This window comes from Bidens hawaiensis, unplaced genomic scaffold (genome assembly GCF_021521415.1).
Source record: "Bidens hawaiensis isolate Kalapana, Puna unplaced genomic scaffold, B.hawaiensis_p1.1 tig00022693_1, whole genome shotgun sequence".
Classification (NCBI taxonomy): Eukaryota; Viridiplantae; Streptophyta; class Magnoliopsida; order Asterales; family Asteraceae; genus Bidens; species Bidens hawaiensis.
In genome coordinates this window covers 281,388-293,797 of record NW_027493547.1, presented here as the reverse complement: position 1 = coordinate 293,797, position 12,410 = coordinate 281,388, and the positions used below count along the sequence as shown (strand labels likewise).

The 12,410-nt window shown below is 33.2% G+C and overlaps 2 protein-coding genes across 2 annotated transcripts; both read left to right on the top strand.

The window, feature by feature from the left end:
• Positions 1-5,007: 5,007 nt before the first annotated feature.
• On the top strand, positions 5,008-6,619 carry LOC143566128 (uncharacterized). The gene is made up of 6 exons (XM_077052907.1): positions 5,008-5,384; positions 5,469-5,530; positions 5,629-5,697; positions 5,827-5,929; positions 6,021-6,263; positions 6,497-6,619. The coding sequence occupies exons 1-6, from the start codon at positions 5,247-5,249 to the stop codon at positions 6,617-6,619; spliced, it is 738 nt and encodes a 245-aa protein (XP_076909022.1). The 5' UTR covers positions 5,008-5,246.
• Positions 6,620-8,808: 2,189 nt separating this feature from the next.
• LOC143566107 (very-long-chain 3-oxoacyl-CoA reductase-like protein At1g24470) lies at positions 8,809-11,469 on the top strand. Its single transcript, XM_077052890.1, has 3 exons — positions 8,809-9,493; positions 10,945-11,014; positions 11,230-11,469. Exons 1-3 carry the CDS (start codon positions 8,874-8,876, stop codon positions 11,467-11,469), a joined length of 930 nt encoding a protein of 309 aa, XP_076909005.1. The 5' UTR covers positions 8,809-8,873.
• The last annotated feature ends 941 nt before the right edge of the window (positions 11,470-12,410 follow it).

The following is a 12,410-nucleotide window of genomic DNA, read 5'->3' as shown; positions in this document are numbered from 1 at the left end:
TAGTAGTAGTTGATGTTGTAGGGCTGTAAACGAACCGAACGAACACGAACAAGGCCCTGTTCATGGTCGTTCGTTAAGAAAATAATGTGTTCACGAGCACTTACCGAACGAGATTTTTTGTTCTTGTTCGTTCATTAAGGAACTTAATGTGTTCATAAACGGTTTACGAACACAAATAAAATCGGCAAAGCCTAAAGATTGAGACTGATGTGTTCATCAGTGTGAATAATGAAAGCCTGTAAACGAATCAAATGAACATGAACAAGGGCATGCTCGTGTTCGTTCATTTAACTTTAAAAGAACACGAATACTTAATCGAACAATTATTTATGTTTATGTTCGTTTATTTAAAAATGGGCTTTTGTGTTCATTTGTTTAAAATCTAAACGAACATGTATGAATGAAACAAATATAAACGAACTTAAACGAAAACAAATTAACAAATATTAAACCTTTAAGCAGATGACCTATCCAGATAATATTTAATTATTTTCCATTAATACATAAACGAACATAAATAAACAAACATAAGTGAACATAAACGAACGAAACATGTGTTCATGTTGGTTCGTTTAATTAAACGAACACAAATTTTTTGTTCATGTTCGTTCATTTATTAAATAAACGAACATAAACGAACTTCCCATCGAACGGTTCACGAATAATTCACGAACGCTCGGTTCATTTACAGGCCTAATTGATGGTGGCATGGCATCACAACTTGAGCTTCAATGTTGGTTTAAAGCTTCAATCTAGATTAAAAGGGAATCAGGGTTTGAAATAATTAAAAGGGGAAGATCTTTAAAAGAAAAGGAAAATATAAATAAAATAACGAAATTACCATATTACCCCTGATTCAACGGACAAAGTTAGACGAGATTAGAAAAAAGTACTAACATGGCAAGTTTTAGAAAAGTGAAGTAGCTGTTTGCAATAAATTCAAAATCGGTACTAAAGTTGCGTAATTTGACAAACCACAAGTACTAAAATGGCACTTAACTCTTGCTAAAATGATACTCTTGAGGTATTATTACTAAGTGAACTCGTGTTGGTCGGTATCAGTTTGTTACAGTGTTGTACGTGCTATGATAACTAAAAGGACGTCTATATTGTTATAGTTGTTCGGTTTTGCATAAATGTCAATAAAAAAAATCTAAAATTTAATGTATATATATTATATCACCCTAAACACTGCTTACATTGTCCACCGATCAGCCACTGCCTCAAAAGTATTTTACTTGTATCAATGGGAGCGTGTCATGGAAAGTGACCAAATTTTGGTGCACGTATCAATCATGCGCTATTGACAAACGTACTTGTCCTCAATGCCACAATGGACGCACTAGGTGCGCCAATGAATAATGTTAGTTTCTTATTTGTCGTTGTTGAGATCACAGTCGTCTACAACATGGATCTAACGGCTTTCAATCCGTCCATTGTGATGAGGGGTAATTGCCATGATGGTGGCGGGGTGGGTGACGACGGTCATTTTGATGGTGGTGCAACACGAGTTGAGTTGTCGATGTTGATAAGGATTAGCGGGTTATGGTCCAAGTTGGTTGGTAGGGTAACGATTTTGGCAAATGGTTCAGATTGGGGATTGAGTGTGAATTGAATGTTGTCAATCATAGATGTAGATGCTGATGCCGCCAATTTAATGATGGTGTGTAGTTGGGTATGTTGCCATAAGAAACTAATCGAGTTTCTCTGTCTGGCTTTAAGGGTAGAACAACATGGTCAACCTACAACTTAAGAATCAACCAACAATAAAAAATATATAAATAAAGTAGCAGGCAAGAAGGACTTGAGGGCGTTATACAATAGCATGTCACGAAAAGTGACCAAGTGATAGTGTACGTATATTAAGACCAGGTGTAGCGAGCGTTAACAAAATGTCATGTTATCCAGGGAGGGCGCTACACACCATTACAGAGAGAAAGAAGAGGTGCCAATGGGGAGGTGCTAATCCAATGGCGTGCAATGCCGTGCATTAGGGAGTGTTGAGCATTGGGTCCACTGTCAGTTTACTAAATAACTGGTTTAACACTTTAACCATTACACATAATTTAAGGTTTAGTTAGTTAATCTTCTCTGCCTATATGGCAATGACCTGACAATACTTTTGGTTAACTTGACTTCCTCCACTTCACTTGGTCTCATATTTTCAAACCTATAATTAAACTAAAAATCATTAATTCTTTTTTCATTTAAATAGTAAATACCTTTGATCCCAAAATATATCACTTTTAAGGTCATATATCGTTTTTAAATGTTTTAATTTTTTATATACACTCAAAACACACAATCTTAATCTTAAAATTTAAACCAATATAAAATCTTTCTACAAATAACTTGATTCACCAACAGAAAATTACCGAGGATGGTGCAAGATTTCCCATATTATAACAAGACAAAGATTATATAGCCGTTGTGATGTGCAAATTATCATCCGATTTCCATATTTAATAATCTTTATAAAACTATACTAGACGTTGCAAAGATCTCCATCATCAATTATCATCACACCCTTCTTCCTCTTCTATTCAAGAAACCAATAAAAACCACATCTTTTCAATCTTTAATCTTTACCAACACATAAAGACTTCATTTTTATATCCAATTGCAAATGGGTGAAGCAGCTCCTTGTTTAATGCGTTCAGTTTCACACCCTTTATTCGGATTCAAAGAGGTCAGTTAGTTGATTCAAGAACCCTAATTTCACTTGTTTCTTGGGTTTAATTTCTGGGTTTTTCATTTTTAGTTTAATCTGATTTGGGGTTTTGTTTTTATGCTAAAAAATGTGTACTTTTGCTGAAATTCAGCTTCATTAGCTAGCTTGTAGCTGGTTTTCTTGAAAATTAGTGGCTATTGTCAAGATTCTGTATGCGTAGAAGAAAAAAATCATAATTTTAGCTGGTTTTGTGGGATTTTCATCTATGATTTGAAACCCAATTAGGATTTAGGATTTTGATCCATTTTAATCTGGGGTTTTAGGTTTATGTAAAAAATGTGTACTTTTGCCATAATTCAGCTTCTATAGTTAGTTTGTATCTGGTTTTCTTGAAATTATTGGTTATTGTCAAGATTCTGTATGTGTAGAAAAAAAGCATATTTTTTAACTGGTTTTGTAGGATTTTTTATCTATGATTTGTAAGCCAATTAGAATTTTGATTTAGTTTAACTGGGGGTTTTAGGTTTATGTCAAAAATGTGTTCCTTTGTCAAAATTCAGCTTATATAGTTAGTTGGTTTGTATCTGGTTTTCTTGAAAATTATTGGTTATCATCAAGATTCTGTATGTGTAGAAAAAAAACATATTTTAACTGGTGTTGTGGGATTTTCATCTATGGTTTGAAACCCAATTAGGATTTTGATTCAGTTTAACTATAAAATGGGTCTCTCTCTCTCTCTCTGGTTTAGTGAAATTTGTGGATTTTGATCAAGAATTTTAATTTCTGGTGTTCACTATAAAGTTACCAGAGTCAAATATGCAAACTAAATGTTGACTATACCTGTGATCTTTTTGCATACAGTTTGATGTTTTTTGAGTTTATATTTGTATGATTTTTTGGAATTTATTTATTTGCTGTATTCTTGAACGAGTCATATTAATTAACTAACACTTGTGTCAAAATTTGACTTTAGAGAGTCATAGATCACAATTGGCTGTTGATTATATGTGTTTATTTTCCTACAACTTTTCAATCATAGATTATATCTTACAAAAATCTTTTGTAATTTTTCATATACTTATATACTATGGGTTTGGATCAAATACAAATGATTTTTATCGTGAGAAGTGTACAAATAACTAGAGTAATTATGTTAACACTAGAGTAGTTATTATTACACTATAACTTTTGAACTAGAGTAATTATTATTACACCGTATTATTTTTATAACATAATTACTCTAGTTCAAAGCTGTAATTACTATAGTTATTTGTATGTTTAGTATGTTAATTTTATTTGTACCGGATCCCACCCCATATATTATTTTATTATTATATTATTATTTTATTGTTTTTGAGTACTTGAATTTTATACATCACCATCTAAATTCTTGAAGAAATTTCTGTATTTTTGCTTAACATTCTGTATTAAATGGCATGTTCATTAGCCATGATAAGCTCAATTCAAAAAGCTCTAGTTATGACATAAACAATTATTAATAAAAGGCAAATAAACGTTTATAAAAGCAGCTCAAGTTATGACTTTTTAGAGAGTCAATGAAATAGGTTGTTAATGTTGACTCTGATACATTACTGTCTAATACAGGGGGATCGGCTTCGAGCCCTTACGACGTCAGTTTCATTCGGGCGGTTCATGACCGAACCGTTGGATTGGGAAAAATGGTCTTCATTTTCTCATAACCGAACTCTAGAAGATGTTCAAAAATACTCTCGGCCCGGTGCTGTTGCTGAAAAAAAAGCTTTTTTTGAAGCTTATTACAAGAACCTTGGCCCCAAAAAAGGAGCAAAACCGCCTAAAACAGAAACTAAACCTCCTAATTTCTCAAATATAAATGAAAACAAACCAACTAACATAGGGGTGGAACCTGTCAATGATACCATCTTGAGTGCTTGCCAGGTGGAACAGGAAAAAACATCAACAGAAAATGTTTGCTTACCTAGTACTAATCTAGGCTTCTCAGAAACAGGGGATGCCGATGGTATCATCTCGCGTACTAATCTAGTTTCGAGTAACAATGTGGTTAAACCAGAAACAGCATCAAGCAAAGATGTTTGCTTACCTAGTACTACTAACTTAGGTTTCTCAGAAATCGGCATTGTTGATGGTGTCATCTCGAGTACTAGCCAGGATGACACTTTGAATAAGAGAGGGGCAGAACCGGAAATATCATCAAACGAAGATGTCGGGTTACCTCATGCTAATCTAATTTCCTCAGAAAACAGGAATGTTGATGACATGAACATGATCACTAGTAGCCAACAAATGGAACAGGAAAATGCGTCAACCGAGAACGTTTCCTCTGTCGGGAACTTAAATCACATGGAGAAAAATAAGAAAAGACAAATGAAGGTATGCATGATCATTTACTTGAAATGTTTTTGCTAATGATTATTAAAAATTTAAAATATTTAAGTTATCGGTTGTGATTTTTTTATTATGATGGTGTTTATAGGATAAAGTATCAACGCAGACGAAAACCGAAATTTCTGGGATTAAATATTCAAGTAGAAAAACGCCACCAATTGCTGAAATTCAACATAAAAAGGCTGCTGCAATGCCAACGGAGAAGAAGAAATCGGTTCTACAATCCCTTCATTCGTCGATTAAGTTTCCTGCTTCTTTAAACAAGAGCTTAAATTTAAAAACTTTTACTAAACCTAAAGACAGACCAATTCAAGAACCTCTGACAATGGTGAGTAATTCAACTTTCTTTCTTTCAGTTTTATTTTCAATTAAATCAATTCTAAGTATTCTAACAATGGATTGATTATTGCAGGTGCCATCAGTCAACGCGGTAAAAAAAACATCTCAAGTACTCCCAAGACCAGAAAACAAAAGGTTATTTTTTAAATACTTTGCAATTTTATTTCATTTTTTGTAAAAAATCTTAAAAGCAAGTCCATTTTTATGTATAAAAATTTGTAATGTTTTTTCAGGTCTAATCCGCTGCTTAGTTGTTCGCTCAATAGCAGCAAAGCAACTGTTCTGAAGTCTGTTTCAATAAAGTAAGAACCTGTTTTAATGTTACTATGTCATTCGCTAAACTTGATGACATTTTGACACGATTAATTCTTTAAATATCCTTTACATGTTTTATATGCTCTAATAATAACCAGAAGTTATTATTTTATCAGCCATTCAGAAGCATCAATTGCGTCTACAAAGAAACCGAGATCCACTACTGTGTTTTCATCATTTAGCTTTAAAAGTGACGAAAGAGCAGCAAAACGTAAAGAGGTAGCTTTGAATCTTACAAAAACCACTAATAGAAAACTATATAATTATTGTATGTTCTTGATATTTTAATTTTATTGCTTTTTAATAACAGTTCTTTCAGAAGCTAGAAGAAAAGGGAAACATCAACAAAACCGAAAAGACTCGGCTTCAACCAAAATTAAAGGTTATAAATATACTCCCTCGGTTTTGGCGAATGACTAAAATAACCTTCATTATTGACAAAATTAACTTTTTTCTGCAGGAGAAAGGAAATAAAAAATTGCCTTGGGGTGGTGTTCCACAAGAAAAAATAAGTACAAGTGAAACAACAAGGCCAAGTAATATTATTCAAAAGGTAAACATATGAATTATAAAACTGTTTAAAAGGGTAAAATTGTAATTTTACACTCAATAATTCTCATTACGAAGATGTATCACGTCAACGTGTTATCGGTTCTTTACGAAACACAATAAGCAAATAAGTTTGTCTATGTGAGCAATCCTAAACACCCAAAAATTGTAAATATTGTGTGTGTGTATATATATATATATAATCATTAACCTTTTTTATTTATTTTTATGATGCAGGTTCCACCAAAGCTTGGGAAAAAGAATTTTATAGAAATAAATAAGAAAAAGTTAAGTAGTTCCATGGCATGTTTGCCAAGTAAGAAATTGCATGATTATTCAACTTTGATGCTAAAGAGTTAATAATAAGGTTTTGCAAGTGTTGCTTGTTGATTTCTTCTTTCAACAGAAAATATGTTAATGGCTCTTTGTAATGATTTAGTTCAATAATACTGTTAGTAAGCAAGTTACATAAAGTATAATTGTGTACACATAAAAAATCAATTTTAATGTAATTTAACATTTTATCTGATTTAGTCATTGTTTTTTCATGATCATATTTGGACCATCTAAACTAACACATAAATGCAACATATTTTCTTGTTACTTTCATTACTATAAATGTAAAAAAGGGACATGACAGGTTTAGAGTTGTGATCAAAATATAGGACCATTGTCCAAACATATCAACGAATGCAGTTTACATTGAAGCATGCCAAATGCGACCGTCAAACTTATATTTGAATAAAGAACACATTCAAAAATGATATTAAGATACAACTTTTTTACATCTGTGAAAACATGTAAAGAAACCACTAGCGTCCACTAGGTGTTGCAAAAATCCTGACTAGGTGTCGATTAATTCCCGATTAATCGTTAGTCCCCACCCCACAGATTAATCGCTAGTTCCCACCCCAATGAATCGGTCAATGGTTAAATCCGGCCAAAATCGTGATTAATCAGACTTAGTCAGCGTTTTCTGACTAGGTTAAGGCCAAAATCTACGGTTTTCGACAATATTCCGGCCAAATTCAACGGTTTCCAATGAGATTCCGGCCAAAATGTATATGTGTGTATATAAAACTAAAAATTACATATAAAAATGAGATTCCGGCCAAAATTACATACGCACACATTAACGTCCGATCTGATTAATCCCGATTAATCGCTAGTCCCCACCCCCCGATTAGCGATTTCTACAATACTGTTTAACTTGGTCTTGGAAGCTGAGAGCATGAGATATACAACATCCGAGGCCGTTCGTGACTATTGGGTCAATTGGTTGAGGGGGGGGGGTAGGTTTTGAAAGTTGGGCAGTTTTATAGACGAATGGCGTCGAAAAGGTTGTTTGGTGCCAGAGTTATAAGTTGTTATATATTTTCTTTAAGCGAATCCATGGAGAAGCGTAACTACGTGCTAAAGCCGGACCAGATTTCTGAACTAACAAGCTAATTTTGTTGCACTTGATTAGTTATTGTGACAGCTTGAGAAGTACAAGTTACAATAGCATTACTATGAGTTAATATAGCTTACTTATATATCACTTAAGGTACAAGTTATTAAAGGGTTACCATACTAGAATTTATGGCTATCGTGAAACACCTAGTGCAAAATGTATATATTGATGTTGGACCACTGGGCTATTCATCCTGTACTTTAACTCTTATGTGATGATGCATGTGGTACTAGCTACTAATAGCTAGTAGTAGTAATTCACGTCTGTTAATGTAGCATTTGGTTATGTACAGTTCCATCGGTATTAATTAATTCAAACACATGTGAATGGAAACTTTTTACATAAATAATTGATAAGAGGAAAAAGAACTATAATAGAATATTTTCTTTTAAAACTTTTAAGATATATATAACTCTTTAAATTGTGAAAACAAACACCTTAATCGTGTGGCATACAAAGGTCTATGCGAAAAAACTTAATTTGTTCATATGCTCGTTTTCAATTACAAATAAACAAATTATGTTCATGTAATTCTTATAATGCGCTATAAGAGATCAATAACATTACAATTCAATCATTTTTGTATTTTAAAATTTACTAAAATGAAAAAAAGAAACTGGACTTGAATTTTTTTTATTGTTCTTGTTCTCGTAATGAACAAGAACAAGAAATAGTCGCAAGCTTGATTTTGATATATATTGCTATTTGTTCATACATAGATCATGTGTATTTACACTATGAATCGATACATTCTCAACATCGTAACGTTTGGGGAAAAAACACCGACACACGTATTAACCTATTACAATTTAATCCTTTTCTTTTACCAAAGCTTTTTTTAATAAAAAAAATCATAATTCATTGCATTACATTTAATTACCAATTGAATTACAATAAATAATAATAAATATATTAATTTTGGGATGAGGGAGTACATAGTATTTAATTAACTACTTATAAAGAATATAATAAATCAGTACATTTACTCACCACTTTATTTGAATAAAAATAATAATAATAAATATATCAATTTTAGTAACTCACAAATACACCTTTCCAAAAACAGGTCACAAGTTAGGTTTTTAGGAACTATATAATAGAATACTTCATTATACTAGTTGTAAACCTTCTACTCATAACAACAACAACACTAATAATAACATGCAACCTTCATGGCTAATAATATTCTTCTCTTCACTTGGTTTACTTTCCATCTTCAAACTCATATTCACTTTCCTTAAATGGGTATTCGCCACCTTTCTCCGGCCACCCAAACCCCTCAAGAACTACGGTTCTTGGGCTCTGATCACCGGAGCCACAGACGGCATAGGCAAAGCCTTCGCCTTTCAGCTAGCCCAAAAGGGTCTTCACCTAATCTTGGTTAGCAGAAACCTAGACAAACTCAATGATGTCACAAAAAAAATATTATCTTTGTACCCATGTACTAAAATCAAGATTTTTGCTGTGGAATTTTCGGGTGCGAATATGGCGGCCGGAGTTAAGAGTGTCCAGGAAATGATTGTTGGTGAGAATCTTGAAGTGGGTATTTTGGTAAATAATGTGGGAGTGACTTATCCTTGTGCTAGGTATTTTCATGAGGTTGAAGAACATGTGTGGATGAAGGTTGTAAAGGTGAATATTGAAGGTACAAGTTTAGTTACAAAAGCTGTGATTGGAGGAATGATTGAGAGAAAGAGAGGTGTTATTGTTAATATTGGTTCGGGTGCTGCTGTCGTTGTTCCTTCACATCCTCTATATGCAATCTATGCTGCTAGCAAAGCGTAAGTTGATTATATATTTGTTGATTATATACTTGTTATGTTTTATTTGTGTCTGTCTTTCTATTTTTAGCATATCTTCACTTGTTTACATCAAAATTGAAGACAAACGACAAAAGCTGGGAAAATTCCTAAAAGAGGAGTGAGAATCTCAAATTTTTTTTTCAAGATTCCATAAAAGTTCGTCAAAATCCGCCGGCTCAGAAGACTTTTGAATGGAAATTGTTACGAAACCCGCTATTTTTGACCAACTTTTACAAAACCCGTCGTTCTTTTACCAACTTTTACAAAACTCGCCGTTTTTTAAATTCGAGTTTTTAAAACCGGTCGTTTTTACCAAGTTTTCGAAAACTCGAATTCCAAAAACGACGAATTTCGTAAAAGTCGCCTGAGCCGACGGATTTGAAACACGTGGGAGATTCTGATTGGCTAAAACTCGTTGGTGAAGACGAATTTAGTTCAAAACCTGTCTCCACCAACGGGTTTTGTAGGGACTTCTATGAAATCCTAAAAAAAGAGGGTTATTTCTCTCTCTTTTTTTTTGGGTCATTTTAAGAATTTTCCTTAAAAATTGTGCTGCTAGGCCTTTCCACATAGCATAGTTTAGCAACACCCACATGTTTCCCTCACAAATAAGATCTCGAATTGGAATCAGAAGATTTTCACCTTTTGTTAATTTTTTTGGTTCATCGTAACAAACGTAAGGTAATTTCGGACAAGCCACAAATTGGTAAACTTGAGGGATCAATATTGACAAGTAGATCATAGTTGGCTATGTTTCCTAATAGCATCGTAATTAGAATACGGTAATGTCTTAGCTAGCAAATTAAAGCTAATCTTTACAAACTGGATTATGGTTAAAACATATTTAATATATACAAGATGAAACTGAGTTGGACTTTCATAAGCGATTGTGGAGAGGTTTTTGAGTTACGTTTCATCTACAATATATTAACAATTTATTATTCGTTTTCGTGTGTGTTTCCGTTTTGGTGAGTTTCATAAATTCGTTTATGAATAATGCTAGAGTCGATTCATATGTTCATTAGGAAGATTTGTTGAGTGCATGGCATGGGTTTTGGTTAACATGACATTGACGAGTTTACTGTTTTATGATAATGGACCACATGCTTTTAAACAAGGGTGGAACTAGCTAGAATCAACCTATTAAGATTAAGACTAGTCTTAAGCTTTAACTACATTAAATTGAGTTTTTTTTTTCAATAACACTTTCATAATCTACTCTTAAATTACAACTATTATGTCTATCACAGAACTCGAACCTTTACCCGTCAAGAAACAAACTATTATCCAACATTAAATTAACTCGAACCCCCCCCCCCCTGGGCGCACGCACGCTGTGAATAACGTGTGTATTGAGTAGCATAAAAAAACAAACAATTTGTAATAACTTGTAATCTAGCTTTAAGTTGATGCATTTTAATTGAAAACAGGTACATTGACCAACTTTCAAGGTCTTTATATGTGGAATACAAGTCTTTTGGTATAGACATCCAATGCCAGGTATTTAATTATCTTTATTAACTCTTATCATTATCTAATTAAAGTTTGATGATCTAGTGCTTGTGAATTAATTGCTCTCTTAAGTTATTTTTCCTGAGAATAATATGATTTTTTATAAAAATGGTTTTTTCTTCAGTTTTCATGTACTTTCTAAGGGTTTTCATGTATTATTATAGATCATTTTTATGTTTTTCACTCCCAAAGTTTGTTTTTAGGTACCATTATATGTATCCACAAAAATGGCATCCGAAGTTGCAATGGTCCAAAAATCATTATTATTTATACCAACAGCCGAAGAGTATGTAAAAGCCGCAATTCGACAAATAGGATACGAATCTCGTTGCATGCCCTATTGGGCTCACTCAATACAATGGTTCTTTGCTTCACTGGCTCCCGATTCTCTACTAGATGCATGGCGTCTTTCAATTGGCATTCAACGTAGAGGATCGATATAATATGTGTGGAATGATATACGTTATGTTCAAAACATGTTATTTGGATCATGTAATAACGTTGATTTAGAAATTACTTACATTTCGATGAGTGGTCCTCTTGCCTTGACTATTGAAACACATCGTGGCACGTTAATGTGGATAAGTGGTCCGTTATAATACTTGTCGAATGCATAAATGAACGAAAATGAATTTTAGAAATCATGTAATTTTGTAAGAGTGAATGAATCTCTCGTACATGTAAGTTATTCATAAATATTATATCAATCTCTTGTGATCAAAAAGTGGTCCATAATATCACTTGTGCAATGTGTAAATACACGAAAATGAATATAATAATTTATAATTACAACTTGGATATATGGTGTTCGATATTCAATATTGATTACACACACCAAATTGCCCAACTACTAAACCTCTCAAAATCTTAAGCCACAAACGTGTAAGTTTAATGGAGTGTTGGGTGAACAGTTTAATGGAGACAAATGAATACAAACAATGTCTCATTTGCTTATTTCATTCCTTTAGTTCTATTTATTGATAAATATTATTATTTATTATTTATTTTGATTTTTTTTTCTAATTAAGTCATATATTTAACTAACCAATTAACCAAGCACGCTATCCATTTTGGGTTGGAATTGTGTCTGATTTGTGGGGTGTGTGAAGAATCCGTGGAATATTTATTTGTTTCGTGTGGCTTTGCGCAAGATGTATGGCAACTTATTTAGTTGTGGTGGGAAGTTACCTATGATATATGCTTAACTTTAGTGTTTGGAACTGAAGAGGTAGGTCCCAGCAGAGCCCAGTTGGACCCGCAAGACTCACCTCAAAGAGGGACGTCTGCGCAGTTGAACCCGCAAGACTCACCTTCAACAGGGACGTCTACGCAAAGGCTAAACTCGCAAGACTCACCTTGAAGAGACGTCTGCGCAGAAACCAAC